This window comes from Chaetodon auriga, chromosome 19, assembly GCF_051107435.1.
Source record: "Chaetodon auriga isolate fChaAug3 chromosome 19, fChaAug3.hap1, whole genome shotgun sequence".
Lineage (NCBI taxonomy): Eukaryota > Metazoa > Chordata > Actinopteri > Chaetodontiformes > Chaetodontidae > Chaetodon > Chaetodon auriga.
In genome coordinates this window covers 17,936,633-17,952,658 of record NC_135092.1, presented here as the reverse complement: position 1 = coordinate 17,952,658, position 16,026 = coordinate 17,936,633, and the positions used below count along the sequence as shown (strand labels likewise).

General features: G+C 41.2%; 4 protein-coding genes and 4 non-coding genes across 8 annotated transcripts; 7 read left to right on the top strand and 1 right to left on the bottom strand.

Annotated features, from left to right (window-relative positions):
• Positions 1-2,499: 2,499 nt before the first annotated feature.
• Positions 2,500-4,978, top strand: rpl7a (ribosomal protein L7a; the record flags this gene model as incomplete). Its single annotated transcript, XM_076758974.1, has 7 exons — positions 2,500-2,623; positions 2,821-2,970; positions 3,259-3,399; positions 3,829-3,908; positions 4,163-4,293; positions 4,653-4,722; positions 4,841-4,978. Coding segments are annotated over 7 exons (801 nt in total), but the record flags the coding sequence as incomplete, so codon positions are not given.
• LOC143338551 (small nucleolar RNA SNORD24) lies at positions 2,671-2,744 on the top strand. Its single transcript, XR_013079258.1, has one exon. It is a non-coding gene; the product is annotated as a small nucleolar RNA SNORD24 (small nucleolar RNA).
• Positions 3,090-3,159, top strand: LOC143338552 (small nucleolar RNA SNORD24). The gene has a single exon (XR_013079259.1). It is a non-coding gene; the product is annotated as a small nucleolar RNA SNORD24 (small nucleolar RNA).
• LOC143338550 (small nucleolar RNA SNORD36) lies at positions 3,676-3,748 on the top strand. The gene has a single exon (XR_013079257.1). It is a non-coding gene; the product is annotated as a small nucleolar RNA SNORD36 (small nucleolar RNA).
• LOC143338544 (small nucleolar RNA SNORD36) lies at positions 3,985-4,061 on the top strand. The gene has a single exon (XR_013079252.1). It is a non-coding gene; the product is annotated as a small nucleolar RNA SNORD36 (small nucleolar RNA).
• A 357-nt stretch (positions 4,979-5,335) lies between the features above and the next one.
• Positions 5,336-7,966, bottom strand: surf1 (SURF1 cytochrome c oxidase assembly factor). The gene is made up of 9 exons (XM_076758961.1): positions 7,802-7,966; positions 7,649-7,715; positions 7,127-7,254; positions 6,946-7,028; positions 6,503-6,694; positions 6,350-6,422; positions 5,907-6,069; positions 5,673-5,754; positions 5,336-5,577 (listed from the first exon to the last, which is right to left on the bottom strand). The coding sequence occupies exons 1-9, from the start codon at positions 7,862-7,864 to the stop codon at positions 5,517-5,519; spliced, it is 912 nt and encodes a 303-aa protein (XP_076615076.1). The 5' UTR covers positions 7,865-7,966; the 3' UTR covers positions 5,336-5,516.
• A 14-nt stretch (positions 7,967-7,980) lies between these two features.
• Positions 7,981-10,541, top strand: surf6 (surfeit 6). The gene is made up of 4 exons (XM_076758960.1): positions 7,981-8,188; positions 8,866-9,078; positions 9,209-9,291; positions 9,651-10,541. Exons 1-4 carry the CDS (start codon positions 8,098-8,100, stop codon positions 10,338-10,340), a joined length of 1,077 nt encoding a protein of 358 aa, XP_076615075.1. The 5' UTR covers positions 7,981-8,097; the 3' UTR covers positions 10,341-10,541.
• A 778-nt stretch (positions 10,542-11,319) lies between these two features.
• On the top strand, positions 11,320-15,677 carry LOC143338004 (kynurenine--oxoglutarate transaminase 1-like). The gene is made up of 13 exons (XM_076758077.1): positions 11,320-11,392; positions 11,473-11,531; positions 11,815-11,962; positions 12,134-12,283; positions 12,744-12,830; positions 12,972-13,097; positions 13,549-13,669; positions 13,748-13,824; positions 13,908-13,997; positions 14,166-14,352; positions 14,431-14,507; positions 14,922-15,008; positions 15,107-15,677. The coding sequence occupies exons 1-13, from the start codon at positions 11,327-11,329 to the stop codon at positions 15,164-15,166; spliced, it is 1,335 nt and encodes a 444-aa protein (XP_076614192.1). The 5' UTR covers positions 11,320-11,326; the 3' UTR covers positions 15,167-15,677.
• Positions 15,678-16,026: the final 349 nt, after the last annotated feature.

Genomic DNA, 16,026 nt, shown 5'->3' with positions numbered 1-16,026 from the left:
ATCTGTCCAAGTATGGTACCGTCAGAAGTAGAAAACGTTTTCAGATGCTTTACATCAGTAAAGGGAGCAATACTTCACTGTTAAATTACTCCACTACAAGCAAACGTGCTGTATTCATACTCAAGTAGAAGTACAAAAGTATTAGCAGCAAGAAGTACTTGAAGTGTCAAAAGTAATAATACTCAAAAGACTGTAGAATGACCCCTGTTTGTCTAGCATTATATTACTGGATTATCATTATGTGTGCATTGCTTTGTTTACGTTGTAGCTGGTCAAAATTAAGCTAATATTAATTACTTGTTACACTATTCAGTAGTTTGATCTATGCATCATATTTTATAAACTGAGTACACATTTTGTATGTAAAACCTCGATCTTCAAAATAAGTAATTAAAGTTATCATAAATGCAGTGGCATAAAAGTACACAATTTCCTCAGAATTATGCACTGCAGTACTTGAGTGAATGTATTTACTTACTCCACCACTGGGGACAGTTAAATATCTCAACAGCTCTTTTGAATTAAACGGATATAAACCCAATAGACGAGGATGTTATATTTACAGTGCATTTACAATTCATCTCTCTCTTGACATCTGAGTGCTTATTGGGCCTGTGAGATGTTGAGACAGTGTAGTATTAATACTTTCCTTAAGTAAAGGATATGACTACTTCTTCCACTTCTGTGGATCAGCAGCAAAGACTCCTCAGCCTGGTAATATATGGTTGAGTATAACAGCGTTTTTTTTTACTTTGTCATTTTCCTTAATTTCTTTATTGTCAAAACACACACTTAGAAAACAGTTCAAAAGGCATATGACAACAAACTAAATCACAAACAAAACTGTAATGGAATTATAATCAAAACATGTTTAAGACATTAAAGAACATGATCTTACAAAATCACCTTATTAAAGTCGTTTAACAAAATACAGTGAAAAGGCTTGCCTGTGTCTGAACCTTGTAGTTTCAAACTCAAAAACCATTAAAATAAAAAAATAGGTAAATGAAATAAAATAAAAATACTTCCTCAATACAATTAGATATCATGTATATTTCCATTAAATTTTCATTAAGTTTTTATTAAAATGCATACTGTATACAACTATGTACTATACACTACGTATATAACTAAATATATAATTTACATACATACATGGTATTCATAAAAAATACATCTCGAGCTTGTTTGAAATGATATAAATAAATTGTCAACAGAATATACGTTTTTTGATGGTTAAAATTTATTATAAAAGGTGATGGAAAAGAACAAATCTCCCCTCTCTCATTCAGTATGACGTACGAAGTATATTAAGATTGCATAGTAACACTGTTCCTGAGTCAGTATCGTAATTTTTAAAACTGTACAGCAAGCGCGGGCCTGTATCTGAGATATCTGACTTCAGATCGGCCCATGAGAGACCACGTAACCACAGTGCAAGCCTCGCGGTATTTACGTTTCCCAGAATGCTTTGGTCTTCCTTTCTGCCTGAACCGACATGGTGGGTACATAGTGGATTCTCCTGAGGAAATATTGTACTTGTTGTATCTGTTTGCATCCCTACTTGTATGCGTGTTATGACATTTTAGACTGTAGCTATATATTCTGTGAAGGTCGTCCTTGTATATAATGTCGATATTGTGCGTCGATGTTGTTGTATTTGTGGATAAAACTTGGTTAAACTGACCATGGTGTTGCCGGTACGAGTAGCACTGACTCACTGTAAGGAGCTAAAGCTAACGTGGGTGAACACGCTTGAATTAGGGAGCAGTGTCGCATTATTGTTCTGCGTTTTCCGCATGAATGTGGACTGGCAGTAGTAATATTTATTTTGATATTGTGAGCAACTGAAGTCCAACGGGAAGCGTTATGTAGCATGATACAAGTGTGAATCCGAGTGGTATCCGGCAGTGTTGGATTGACGGGCCCGAGCATTGCTAATTGTGCAAATAGTTATGCTAACGTCAAAAGTAGTAACTGTAGTTTAAATCTGGCATTAGGCAACATACTTATTGTGTGGTAGTTAACTAATTTGAGAATATCTTGGCTTAATTGTGAAGCTGAAGTGGTAACAGCTAAGCTAGGTGCATCGTCTTTAACTCGGTTTGTAGGGTACGTTAGCAGCAGTAGTAGATTGATCATCATGGGGATTTGGTTAGCTTTACTCACTGTAATGCTTTTGAATTGTGTCCCAAGTCTTTGCCTTCGTAGCATTGACTACTAGTATCCAGACACTAATGCTTAAAGCATGTGCTTTAGAAGCAGGTTTGGGAACCAGGAATAGATACTAGGCAAGGCTAACCTGCATGGTGAGCGATGGATGCTAAAGCCCAGGCATGCTGGTTAATTGGTAAATAGTAATCGTGTTTAGTTACTCTAAGATGAAAATGGAAACCTAGAATGTATTGGCTTTGACAGTGGTTGTGCTGTCAGGTTAATTTGAGGAATAGCTTGTCAGTGTAGCTTCATGAATGTACCCTAACACTGTTTTCTCTTTGACAGCCTAAGGGAAAGAAGGCTAAGGGGAAGAAGGTGGCACCTGCCCCTTCTGTGGCCAAGAAACATGAGGCCAAGAAAGTAATCAACCCCCTGTTTGAGAAGAGGCCAAAGAATTTTGGCATCGGTAAGTAGCCCAAGGTGGCATTTTGGGAGAACTTTGGATTGTAATGGTGCAGATGATGTTAATGAATATTTGCTATCTTAACAACACTGATGACAATTTTCCCACCAAGATCGCTGATGCACATTTGATTATGAAGCAAAAGGCTTTGCCTCAGTTTGATTTCAGATGTTAAACATTTGTTTCGTCTTTTCTCTTAGGCCAGGATATTCAGCCCAAGCGTGATTTGACACGCTTTGTGAAATGGCCTCGTTATATCCGTCTGCAGAGGCAGCGCTCCATCCTCTACAAGCGTCTGAAGGTTCCTCCTGCAATCAACCAGTTCACCCAGGCTCTGGACCGCCAGACTGGTAAGTTTCAACAGTTTTTGACATCAAGTGAGTTCTTTTTGATGACATGGCTGCCTGAAGAACAAAGATGTAGTATTTCAGAGATGGCTAAAGGGTATTTCATAGTACCATTCTGGCTTTGCAAATGATGTAAAGAATATTTGCTATCTGAACAGCTGTGCTGACATTTCCACCAAGATCACTGATGCAGTTATTGAAATACTGTTCACTTGTCATGCTGTAGAACAACTCAAGCAGGGAGCCACTGTTGGGTTTGAAGTTAATTTGTGATGTACTGTTCCTTCACAGCCACTCAGCTGTTCAAGCTGGCCCACAAGTACAGGCCAGAGACCAAGCAGGAGAAGAAGCAGAGGCTGCTTGCCCGTGCTGAGCAGAAGGCTGCTGGAAAGGGAGATACCCCGACCAAGAGGCCCCCTGTCCTCCGTGCAGGTGAGCAATAAAGAACTAAACACTGAAGAGTGGAACTGCATTGATTATTGACGTTTACAGTAAGAATGTGCATCATACCTCTTTAATCAATTCCAAGAAGACATTACCAGTTTTCCACAAAAAGCCTCAGTAAGGCTGTAGATTCATCCCATATGAAGCCGTTTTAGTTGGGCTTTGTAGGTGAACATCTTCGTGTTTATCGTCATGTATTGAAGTTAGTTACATTAAGAACCATGTTGGGAATTCATTAGCGTAGTTTTATCTAACTTGGCCTGAATGCAGTGATGACCTGAATTTCTTCACCTGAAACATGCCTTGATGTTTTTTGAGCTTTTTAACCCTGAGCATTGGCCAAAATGAATCATTTTAGGGCAACATGTTTGCTGATCAGTTGAATCTGACTGATTTATTTATTCCTCCTCCCTACAGGTGTGAACACTGTCACCTCTCTGGTGGAGAGCAAGAAGGCCCAGCTGGTCATCATTGCCCACGATGTGGATCCGATTGAGGTAAGTTTGTCAAACATAATTTTGGCTGCAGTGGAACTTCCATATTGCTCACAGTTCATTGTAGAAAAGTGGTCACTGGCAATGATGTCTGAATTTCTTCACCTGAATCATCTATGTGGATCAAAACACACGAGCTTTTTAACCCTGAGCAGAGACCACAAAACAAAGAATACATGTTTTTACCACATTTCTTGTGTACACAACAGGTTTTGGTCATAATACTAATATTTTCTGGCGTTTCCTTGTTTTTCTAGCTCGTCGTCTTCCTGCCAGCTCTGTGCCGCAAGATGGGTGTCCCATACTGCATCGTCAAGGGCAAGGCTAGACTGGGCAGACTGGTGCACAGAAAGACATGCACTTCAGTTGCCTTCACACAGATAAACCCGTAAGTTTGTGCATGAATTGAACTGTTGTGTTAGCATGTGACACTGTATAAAATCAGATTGCTGGCTAAAACATTTTTTTGTGTCACATCTGGCAACTCTCGTCCCTATGATCAGTTATTGATTTACTTACTTGACTTTGTATGAAATTTTACTAAATTTTCAGAGACAGAACGCAGTATTGGTACTGTTCATGATATCATATTTTAAGATGCCTTGTGTGGTCAAACTGGTCATGATACCAAATTTGAGAGGACAGGGATGAAGTTCTGATCTTCAGAAACAAATATTTATAGGATACATTGAATTAGCTCCATTTCTAAATGTGAGCGCTGTATTAACTAGCTTTGTTCTCTCCTAGTGAGGATAAAGGTGCACTCGCAAAGCTCGTTGAAGCCATCAAGACCAACTACAATGACAGATATGAGGAGGTGAGCACTCGTTAGCGCAAACTTGAGTATCGTCACATAAGTAGAATTGCATTTTGGTAACAAAGTACAGATCGCCTCATTTTAACCCTTTTTTTTTTTTTTCCACACTCATTTCCAGATCCGTCGTCACTGGGGAGGTGGCATCATGGGCCCCAAATCCACAGCCCGCATCAACAAGCTGGAGAAGGCAAAGGCCAAGGAACTGGCAACCAAGCTTGGTTAAATTGTTTGGAATAAAAAAAGATATATGTCCTAATAGAGTGAGACTGTTTCATTGTTACAACTAAATATATTGTATTTTGGAACTAAGTTTCAACTGAAGGTTATTCCTTTTCTCTACACAAACATTAGAAAGATGCTAAAATTTGACTGTTCAATTCAGTCAAATTCTGCATTTATTCTTAATTGCAAGTAGCGATGACAAGTAAATATTCTATTGCAGTACTCAGATGTGTAATCTGAGGTTTAAGTAGCGCAATGATCAGTGAATCTTCAAATGTGAGTTATTTAAATTAGAAGTAGTCGAGTCTTAAAAGGGTGCACAGTGTCTTAAGGCAAGTCTTCAAAGCTGTAAATGAACACTTGAGTCAACTCAAATGAACTCATGACTGAATTGAGGTGATGAGCTTAATTTATATTTATTCTCAAATACATGTCTCAGGAGAATAATCCAGTTATTTACATATTTGAAAGTCTGCAGCAGGCTGGAGCTGATACAGTACAAATCAAGTGCATCAGAGGTCTGCAGCAGTTCAAAGTTTTATGTTCAACATTTTCACTGCATTTAATCACACTCAGATCTTCTTGATGAACTTTGCAAACCACATGTAGGAGGTAGCTGCGCATAAGCCATACCTAAGAAAAAGGACAAAATCTATTCAGTGATATGTCAACATTAAGAACAGGACAGTGATTTTCAATATAAAAGCATCCTGGCAGCTGCCACCTACCATGTTATTATGTACTGCATGTGTTCATTCCTCAGCGTGACCCTGGTCTGTCCACCGATTGGTCCACCAGGAATGGTGCTCCCTGCAGGGTACAAGACACTTTACTTGCATGCAGACCTAAAAGTTCTCTTTTCTATATGAATTGTTACAAAGTGTATGAGCCATTTGTTTAATCTGATATTCACTCTGAAGTTCAGTCACAGAGCGTCATGGAGCTTGTTTGTGACATCTTACCAAAGTCAGCATCAATGAAGATGGGCTCAGCTCCAGTGAGGCTGGACATGGCCTCCAGATCTCGGTAATGCCAGCGGTTTCTCTCTGCGTCATTGTTTGGCATAAAGGGTTTGCGAGTCTCTGTCAGCCGAACTACCCCGACCACCTCCACCTCATCTTCCACCTGCACACGAGCATGATGACAGTTTAGAGGAGTCTGAAGTAGTAAATACAAAAATATGAGAGAAGTGATCTTTGCTTCAATATGAAATGTGATGTTGGTTAATAGCTGAGTCATCACACAGAAAGGTTACATTAACCACTGCTAGCAAAACACCTCACCTGTCAGCAATCAAGTTGCATTGTGGGTAATGCAGTGGTGAATGAGTGAAATCAAAAAAGACAACATCTTGCCATAGAAGTGCAAAGCTGAATCAACAAACCACATCCTCAGAAACACTAACCTGTCCCTTCATCCTGGTCTCGGGTCTTATCTTCTGCCTTGGGACGTATCCTCTGTTCACCAGGATTGTGATGCTGCAGGACGTAAGGACTGCAGTTAGTACTGTAACTCCAGGGTCAACCCAGGGAAAGCAGCATTCTGTCTGTCGTCTTACCCGAGGTCGGTACACTGGAATGGAGTGACGACATTTGCGCCGGTCTCCCCGCTTGAGGACAGCCTGCCTGCCTCTCGGGCCTCTTTCTCGGGGTCGACCGGTGAGCGGGGCAGAATGTAGAGCTCCTGTGAGTGGTCGTACCGTCCACGCACTCTCACCCTCCTGTACTCTAGGCTGTTCAGCTCATGCGGACTAGGATCCGGGGAGAAACATGGCAAAGGTGAGTCTGCGCTTTCATCGGTAACATGGGTGTCGATTTGGAGGAGGGACAAGAGTAAGTGCTGCCCTCAGAGGACTTGCTGTTATTTGTGGTGACAGTTCCTCTGAATGGATATTTCTGTTTCTAAAATGCTTCATAAACCAGGAGAGGATGTAGCTGTGGCCTGCTCTTCAATGCCCAGTGTGTGTCAGATTAATAGTAAATGGATCGAGCTTGCACTTACTCAAGAGGAAGAGGAATGGGCTCTGCAGTAGTGAGTCTTGTCAGGTCATTGATCAGCTGTATTTTCCACTGACGCCGTTTCACCTTCACAGAAACAAAAGCGTCCGAGTCCATCCGACCACAACAAGCCAAAGATACATCAGCATTGAGAGGTGTGAGAGCACAGAGGAGATAAGCTGTACCTGCCATGTGCCGAGGCCAAAGGTGGTGACCGGGATGAGCAGCAGGAACCATTTGAGGAAAGAGTCTTCTCTTTTCTCTGCTCGGGCTGCTGTGGAGCTGAACCGCTGCCCGACGGGAATGAACCCTCCTGGAAATTCACAGTACACAGAATGTATGGACGTTACCCCATACGTTGAGAGAAAAAAAAAAGTGTCATGTAGGCTCATTCACAAATTTTATCCTGTTAAGCATCACAGTGACCTGATATTGATGTGAGCTGTTCATTTTGTCAGGCTCAGTATGTAACACATATTCATATGACACACTGTGTGTTTTCATCAGTTTACGCTATTTGCATTTACATTATTTTCACATTATTTTCGTTTTCTATGCATCACTATCATTCCTTACCATTTGCTTTTCATTTTTTCCAATATATTTTTCGGTGCATTTTGAGTTATGAACAGAAAGTACAAAGTGCACTTCAATGTCATAAGTGTGTTACTTACTACTATGATAATATATATTTATACATATTTTACCGTTTGTACGTTTGAGGAGTGGCAGTCTGGACAGGAGCAGAGTCCTCTTGATGTAAACGACATGTGTCTGCAGTGACAGAAAATCAGCTGAAAAGTGACTTTCACGAGACTCACGGAAGTTCCTTTGAGTTATAAAGGCGGGCAGTAACGTACCTGTTTCTTCAGGGCCGTCAGCACCCTGGTGGAATAAGCCAGCGCTGATTTCAGAGAAGCCATGATGAATCAAAACATTCACGAAAAAGAGGTGAAAACATGGATGTGACAAGCGACTGCATAACAGCTACATAACTGACCAGAAGGGGGACCGCTTCTGGTGTTACTCCTTCCGGTTTAGTGACGCTCCGCCCGCTTTACGCACGTGTGTTCAGAAATGTATTGATATTTTTTACCAGTGAAGTCCCGTCTTGATGTGTCTGTTTTAGCTGGATTTAAAAGCTTCATTTGTCGACATGGATCTCGCCTCAAAGGACTCGTACATCCAGCAATTTGCAAGTAAAGTGTTTTCACACCGAGACCAGGAGCCGAAGAAGAGACCGTTTGGTAATGTTTGCTAACTGTTTTAGCTAATTTCCACCCTGTTCTGGATGTGTAGTCTTTTCTGTGCTGTACTGCAAACGTTACTTTTATAGTTTATTTGTGGTAGTGCTTGTAGAAAAGCATCTAAAACTGCATGTAATCAAACTTGTGGCTATTACTGCAGTTGACGAAAGGTGGCGCTACACTGTTTAAAAGCAGGTTTTCCCGATGTAGGAAGTGTATTCAAATAGGCAAGAGTAATCGATTAATATACATAAATAAATAAACTCGATTATTTTCATATTTGTATATAATTTGGGTTATTTATTAAGCAAAAACACTAAATATTTTCCACTTATGAAATGTGGAATGTTAATTTTATTTTTGTAAATTTAATATCTTTTTTCTCTTCGTCTTTTCTGACATATTACAGATAAAATCATTAACTGATTGATCCAGTGCTTCCTAGGCTGGGGTCAAGACCCCCACAAGGAGCTGCAAAATTAATATTAGTTTCCTTGTTTGATAAAAAGAAAAAAAAAATTCTCCACTAACCTTTTCTTTCAAGTTGATGGCATTACCTAAGCATGTTTAACTTCCTAAACTGGTAACTGCACTGAAAATTGCAGCATAGTGACAGTCCAGTTGACACTATTGTGTATCTAATCATTAATATATGTGGTGTGTTTGTCTGTGTGTAGTTCATTTCAAGGGTAAAAGTGACACCGGGCCTCCAAAGAAGAAGAAAAAGTGTAAGAAGAAGCATTTTAAAGAAAAGGTTGCCGGTGAGAAGACAGCTTCTCCTAAACCCCATCAAAAGCCTTCACCCTCGACTGCAGCACAGAAAGGCCCAGCAAAACTGAATGAGTCCAAAACCAAGAGCATAAATGGATCCACAGCACAGCAGCCTAAAGGTGCAGTAAGTTTATCCACGTCTCTGAGAGAGGATTACATTGACACACCTGCTTTACACCACTGGACTCTTCATGTTATTAAAAATCCCTAATGTTTCTAACAGTGACATTTTCTTATTTTTTCTTAAAGGAGGAAATGTGGAGTCCAGCTTCTCCACAGTAGACATACTACGCAAGAGACTGCATGAAAAGATCGAAGAGTCCAGAGGGCAGGTATGCAGCAATTAAAGATGGTGCACGCAATTAAATAAAACCACCTGGAGGTTTATTTATATTCTGTATTATTTGTAGTCTGTACTGAGAAGGTGAACTCCACCCACTGCTATTTAATTGTTAACTTAAAACCAGCAAAACAAACTCAGTATTGACTTTTCTGAAAATGTACTACTACACGTTGTTGTAATACAGAGTTCTTACGCTCTGTTTTTGAAGTTGACTAGATGCAAGTGCAGTTATTGTTCAGTTCAACATGTGGAGAACAGACTTGGGGAATTGTAAAACACATACTGCTCAGTAGTTACCATTTGGTTGAGTGTCTGTTGGACTAACATGTTACTCTCATCTTTTATCAGGCAGCCCCAAAGGATGCAGCATCAGAGGCAGTCCAGGCAAAGCGAGCGAAGCGAAAGCTGGAGCGGGATCGTAAGAAGAGGAAGAGGAAAGAGTTCCGGATGAAGCAACTGGCTGAAAAAAGTGGCCAAGAACAGCAGCCGGAGATAAAACAGGAAGTAAAGCATGCCCCGGCCGTAAGTAAAAGAAACCAAACTGCCATCATCTTCAACAAGGTGGAGACAGTGGAAGAGAGATATGTAGACAAAATACAGGAAAGGAAGAACAAGAAGCAGAGTATTAAGGGCAAGATAGCACCTCTGACAGGGAAGAACTACAAGCAGCTGCTCAGTCAAGTGGAGGCCCGCAAAGCAAAGCTGGATGAACTGAGGGAGAAAGACGAGGGGAAGGCCCGCGAGATGGAGCAGAAGATCAAGTGGACCAACATGCTTTATAAGGCAGAGGGCATGAAAATCAAAGACGATGAGGACATGCTGCGCATCTCGCTGAAGAGGAAGGAGAAGAAGAGCACCCAGAGGAAGAAGCAGTGGAACAAGCGGAGCGAGAATGTCGTAGAGAAGATGCAGCAACGTCAGGACAAGAGACGAAAGAACATCCTGAAACGCAAGCAAGTCAGAACAGAGAAGAAGAAGGACAGGGCACGGAAGAAAGGCAGGGTGCTGCCTGAGGACTTGAAAAAAGCCGCAGTTTAGAGGAAAGAGCTTGTCTTATGATAAGACAATGCAGGCAATGTCTAAATAAGTAAACAGTCTCTTTTTATGGCAGTATGATTTTTTTTCATATGATATGAAAGCAGTACTGCTGCTGCACATGTTTTACCTTTGCTCCTGGAAAGAAGTAATAAGTGTATATTGTGTGGTTAATAAAATGTGATCCTTCTTTATGATGAACAGAAAAAGCAACTTCTTTGAAGAATTTACTTATTGTATCAAATATCAAAGCTGTTTGACATTTTGGGGGAATGTACCAGCAAGCTCATGTTCCTACTCTAAATGAGAAGCTAACCTATTGCTCATGTAGGAAATGGCCTCTGTCCAAAGGCAACAAAATTCATCAACCAGCAGCTCTAAAGCTCGCTTATTAACATGTCTTATTTGTTTAATCCATACAGAAACTGAGAGAGCGTAAATGAAAAACACAATTTCTGCTTGTATATTGGGGTTATGTGCAGGACTTTCTGGGCACAGTGAGTCTTGAGGTTGCAAGGCAACCATTTTACTCCATAGAGTTGTATTAAACCTTTTATGTTAGTAAGATTATTAGCTTATTAACTTTATTATCTAACTTAAGGTATAGCTGGCTGTACGTGACATTTATTCATGTGTTGTGGCCGTGTTAGCTAACTGTCGCTGTTTCTTATTCTGTTCAGGCTACTTGATGCTAATTCATGTACATGCTAAAGCTAGCTCTAACTGTTAGACAGCTAACGTTATGCACTCATTCATAGAGCTGGAGTTACATCCTGGTAATCATGAAGCCACTTCTCACTCCGCCCAGGCCTGAGGTAGAAATGAAAACACAAGGAGGTTGAAGGGGAGTTGCACTTCATTAGTATTTAAAGTAAAATACATATCTGCAGGTACCGCAGCTCAGGAAAAACAGCGCTAAGATCTCTATGCACCATCATCTTTCCTGGTGATAAAAGCTTGCGCTCCTCTGAAGCGATGATCAACCATTGATGGGAATAATCAGGAATCTTGTCACTAACTTCACTGTAATTCGTTGGACCTCAAACCAGCACAAGGTGGGTACAGCGATAGAAAAACAAAGGCACGCTTGTATACTGCGACAAAGGGTGTATTTGAAAGTGTGCTTTTATTACAGAAAATCATGTCAAGACGACTTCATGCAAGCAGAGCAGACGGTGTCGATAAAAATATTTGGTGAGTGACATTATTGACACAAGAAGACACCAGGTGGAGCATGGGGGTGGAACAGCCTGGCACCAAGTCCTTTTATGTTGCTTATTGATTCATCAAAATACCACATTTATGCATAGTCTTAATCAGTGTTTCATTAAAACAAAACACAACCTGCAGATTTGAAGAATATGGTTGCAGAACCGGTGGTAGTTCAACAGTCAGGGAGGATAATATCTGACACATACTGTAACATGATTATTCTCACAGATAGCGCTGCATTGTCTGACCTGTTTTGGGCCAACAGGGTTGAATTCATGCAACTGGCAGCAGACTGCAAAGCAGTGAACCTTGGACAGGGATTTCCTGACTTCTCCCCTCCCAAGTTTGTCCAGGAGGCTTTCTGCAATGCTCTGAATGGAGGACCCCGAATGCACCAGTACACCCGACCTTTTGTGGGTGGAAAAACACTCTTTTATCTTTCTGTGAATGTCAGAGACACATGCTTATTTTTAGTTCATGTTAGGATGATAATAATTTATTTTTTACCTGGTTTTAAAGGGACAAATAGATGCGGAACAAGCAGTGAGAGGCATCTTATGATTTCCTGTGGTTTCTCTCCTCAGGGCCACCCCCCTCTTGTAAAAAGTCTGGCTAAATTGTTCAGTAGGATCGTGGGACATGAGATTGATCCCTTTGAAGACATTCTGGTCACACTTGGAGCTTATCAGGCTCTCTTCTCTGCATTTCAAGCTGTGATTGAAGAAGGGGATGAGGTATGAAAATCCTCCTAAGAGATGTCCTGTCAAAATGTTCTGCAGTGCAGCCAGTGGCGTTGCAAGGGTCTCTTGGGGCTCCAAGCAAGAAATCTCTGGGGCCCCCACCCCACCCATGCACGCCACAAAGATTTGATTTTTGCACACATAAATGCACAATTTCCGGGGCCTCCCTAGTGGCCGGGCTTGTCTGTCCACAAGCCCCGCCCCTGAGTGCAACGGAAATAAAAGCAGAGAAACGCAAACACATCAAAAATGTTTGAATATAGTGTTTGTGTTGTTGACTCTATGATAAACCTCCTCCACATAGTGCTCAGCACAGGCTAAAAAAGACTAAGAATTGAGGAAAACCAATGCCATGCCAGAGTAAAAGTGCTACATACTGTAGTTTCACTTACCCAGTTTTGTGGTTAAAAACTTTAGAAGAAAAAAAAAAAACTTACAGAAATGTGTCTTTCAGGTGATAATTGTTGAACCGTTCTTTGACTGCTACCAGCCAATGGTGAAGATGGCTGGAGGAAAGGCAGTGTATGTACCCCTGAGGCCGGTGAGCAGTTTGCACATTTTTATTTACCTAATATTACAAAAGAGTTCAAGGGCATCTTTCACTAATTTCATCTCTGTCTTTGTGTACATGCACTTAAACATATACCTATTTCAACCTGAATTTTCTTGTGTTCAATTTCAGAAAGCTGAGGGAGGAGCCGTCCTGTCAAGTGGAGACTGGGTTCTTTCTCCTGAGGAGCTGGCCAGTAAATTCAGTCCACACACCAAAGCCATCGTCATCAACACTCCTAACAACCCGTTAGGCAAAGTAAGACGTTAACCACTGCAGTGTCTCTTTGACATCCAGCTGATTTATGCAACAGGCCTGCATTTCAGATATTTAAAGGTCCAGTGTGTGGGCTTTAGTGACATCTAGTGGTGAGGTTACAGATTGCAACTAACTGAATACCCCACGCCTCACCATCCGCTTCAGTGGCTCCAAAAAAACCTGCTCTCAGTCGGTGTTTGGTTTGTCCGTTCTGGGTGAAAGACAGAGTTCAGTGTAAGGTACTGATAATACAACAATTCTTATTTTCTCACAATTATGCACTAATGAAAACATTTTCATAGACATTACATTCCATATCTGCCTTATTCTGACAAGTGAACTGCCTAAATCTTACACACTGCACCTTTAACTGTGAAGTCATTTTGTTGTTTTACAGAATAAAGTGTGTTGTTGTACATAAACACATGTCACACATCCATGTCCATGACAGGTTTACAAGACTGAAGAGCTCCAAATGATCGCTGATCTGTGCATCAAACACGACGTGCTGTGCATCAGCGACGAGGTGTACGAGTGGCTGACTTATGATGGAGCCAAGCATGTAAAGATAGGTGAGATACAGCCAGAGCTCAACTCGCAAAGTGTAAAGCTGCATTCCTGATTCATTAATCAGATGAATATGTTGACAGCCAGCCTCCCTGGGATGTGGGAGCGAACCATCACTGTTGGCAGCGCTGGAAAGACCTTTAGTGCGACTGGCTGGAAGGTAACGCACAGACAGTCAGAGGATTCAGGTAATGTGTTCCTCTTCACTGCACATTGTTATGATGAGCTGTTTGATCTCTCCAGGTTGGCTGGGCCATCAGCTCTGCGCATATCATTAAACACATGAAAATCATCCACCAGAACACGATCTACCACTGTGCTACTGCTGCTCAGGTAAACACATCACTTATTATTAATTAATTAATTATGGCCGTAGTCCAGGAAGTTTTATTTCAAACTCTAGCCTCAACACCAACGCTTACCAAAATACCAAATTCCACACAAATGATCAAGTACTTTGTATTTCCCTTTTTGCCTCTCGTCCATTCCTGCCTTCATCAGGAGGCAGTGGCTCGTGGATTTGAGAGAGAATACGAGCTGTTTGGGAGTCCAGAGAGCTACTTCCAGCAGCTGCCTGCGATGCTGCAGCACAAGAGGAAGAGGCTGGCCTCGTGTCTGGAGAGCGTGGGTTTACGGCCCGTCATGCCGGAGGGAGGCTACTTTATGATCGCAGACATCTCCTCTGTCAGTGAGTAAAGGACAAACATCCGCATCATCACTGCCGTTTATTCTGATTTATGTTCACCTGGGTTTTCTGTTTCGACAGAGGTGGACTACAAAGACCAGAGCTCTGAGGGTGAACCCAATGACTTCAGATTTGTTAAATGGCTAACAAAGGAGAAGGTAAAGAAGGATTCACAGACTTGCACAAGATTTTGTGGAAATGTTGGTCATGAGCCAAAGGACGGCTGATCAACTGGAAAAAGGTTGATGTGACCTATGACAAAAGGGCACACAGCTTCTAAACAGATTCACAAAACATTACCAGAGTTAGTGGAAAAACACACAAATAGACCAGCAGACACACACACACACACACACACACACACACACACACACACACACACACACACACACACAACCATTTTGCCACATCTCCACCTACAGCAACCACAACTGTCTATGAGGATGAAATTTGGAATGAAGGTCAAGTGTTTGTGTGTGTGAACGCATGAACATGTGGATGCATGCACATACGTGGTCACAGCTTTTGTGAATTTGCGCTTGTTGCTGTATAATTTGTCTTTTTGCCTGCAGGGTTTGGCAACGATCCCTGTCTCTGCATTCTACAGTCCGAAGCACAGCAAGGAGTTTGACAAATACATCCGATTCTGTTTTGTCAAGGTAAATTCAACCTGATCAGCTGAGATGATTTTCATCCGCTGTCCCCCTCTGTCGCTCTTTGTCAGTCCTCACTCACGCTCACTCCCTTTGTCTCACAGGAGGACTCCACCCTGGATGCAGCAGAGGACATCTTGAAAAAGTGGAGTCAGGGACAGTAAATTCGTCCACGATAACCAGGGTTACCCGTCTTGGGTTGCGTCCTCATTTCGGTCAAGCCATATTGAGTTTTCTCTGTGTGATTACGTCACAGTACTTAAAGGTACAAGAAACCAATCGTCCACTTTCACTTCGTCCTTGCACTTTGTACTTGTATTACATTTCCCCTCAGACTTCAGCGTCTTTGTTGTATAGCTTCATTAGTGTCGGGCTCATGCCTACAGGAACGTCTGTATAATTACTTTGGCCGACCACATAAACAGCATTAAACAGAACGAACATCAACCAGCAATTTAAATATGAAGTCAAGGGGTGTCTTATTTTCAGATACATTTTAAATTTAAAGAAAGTTATTTCCAAGCATTGAAACAGCCTGAACTGAGTTTGAATCAGAATGAATGAAAACTGACCATTGAGGTCAATAGCAGTGCTTGTAAAGGTGTTTGTTTCCAGGTGTGTCGACTTTGACTGCAAATACAAATTTCTTTTCACGCATTTTGTACTGTGTGCGTTTGTGGCCAACATTGGTAGAAAGCAATAAATCACCTTTTTGTCAAGTACCTTAAGTCCAATTTAGACTTACTTGCATTTTTCTATGCATTTGTCTACATTTCAGAGGGAAATGTTGTGCTTTTTAGCCCACTACATTTATTTGATAACTTTAGGTACTTTTCAGATTCAAATTAATAATGTGAAATATATTCCACAAATAAATGATGGTGTAATATTATTGATTTAACTTAATAGCTTTAGTTAGTAATTATTAATACAAAATACAAATCAAATGAAGTAATAAATTCTGATGTATTATTGTAGGTTAAGCGACCCAGTTTTATTGAAGGTTTAGCGACGCTCTGCCCAC

Coding starts and splice junctions, on each gene's coding strand:
- LOC143338004 (XM_076758077.1), top strand. CDS start 11,327: ATGGGAATAATCAGGAATCTTGTCACTAACTTCACTGTAATTCGTTGG. Junction 13,825..13,907: donor TTAGTGCGACTGGCTGGAAG/GTAACGCACAGA, acceptor TGATCTCTCCAG/GTTGGCTGGGCCATCAGCTC. Junction 14,353..14,430: donor CGCAGACATCTCCTCTGTCA/GTGAGTAAAGGA, acceptor CTGTTTCGACAG/AGGTGGACTACAAAGACCAG.
- surf1 (XM_076758961.1), bottom strand. CDS start 7,864: ATGGCTTCTCTGAAATCAGCGCTGGCTTATTCCACCAGGGTGCTGACG. Junction 6,423..6,502: donor TTCCAGTGTACCGACCTCGG/GTAAGACGACAG, acceptor TACGTCCTGCAG/CATCACAATCCTGGTGAACA. Junction 5,578..5,672: donor ATGCAGTACATAATAACATG/GTAGGTGGCAGC, acceptor CCTTTTTCTTAG/GTATGGCTTATGCGCAGCTA.
- surf6 (XM_076758960.1), top strand. CDS start 8,098: ATGGATCTCGCCTCAAAGGACTCGTACATCCAGCAATTTGCAAGTAAA. Junction 8,189..8,865: donor GCCGAAGAAGAGACCGTTTG/GTAATGTTTGCT, acceptor GTCTGTGTGTAG/TTCATTTCAAGGGTAAAAGT. Junction 9,079..9,208: donor CACAGCACAGCAGCCTAAAG/GTGCAGTAAGTT, acceptor TTTTTCTTAAAG/GAGGAAATGTGGAGTCCAGC.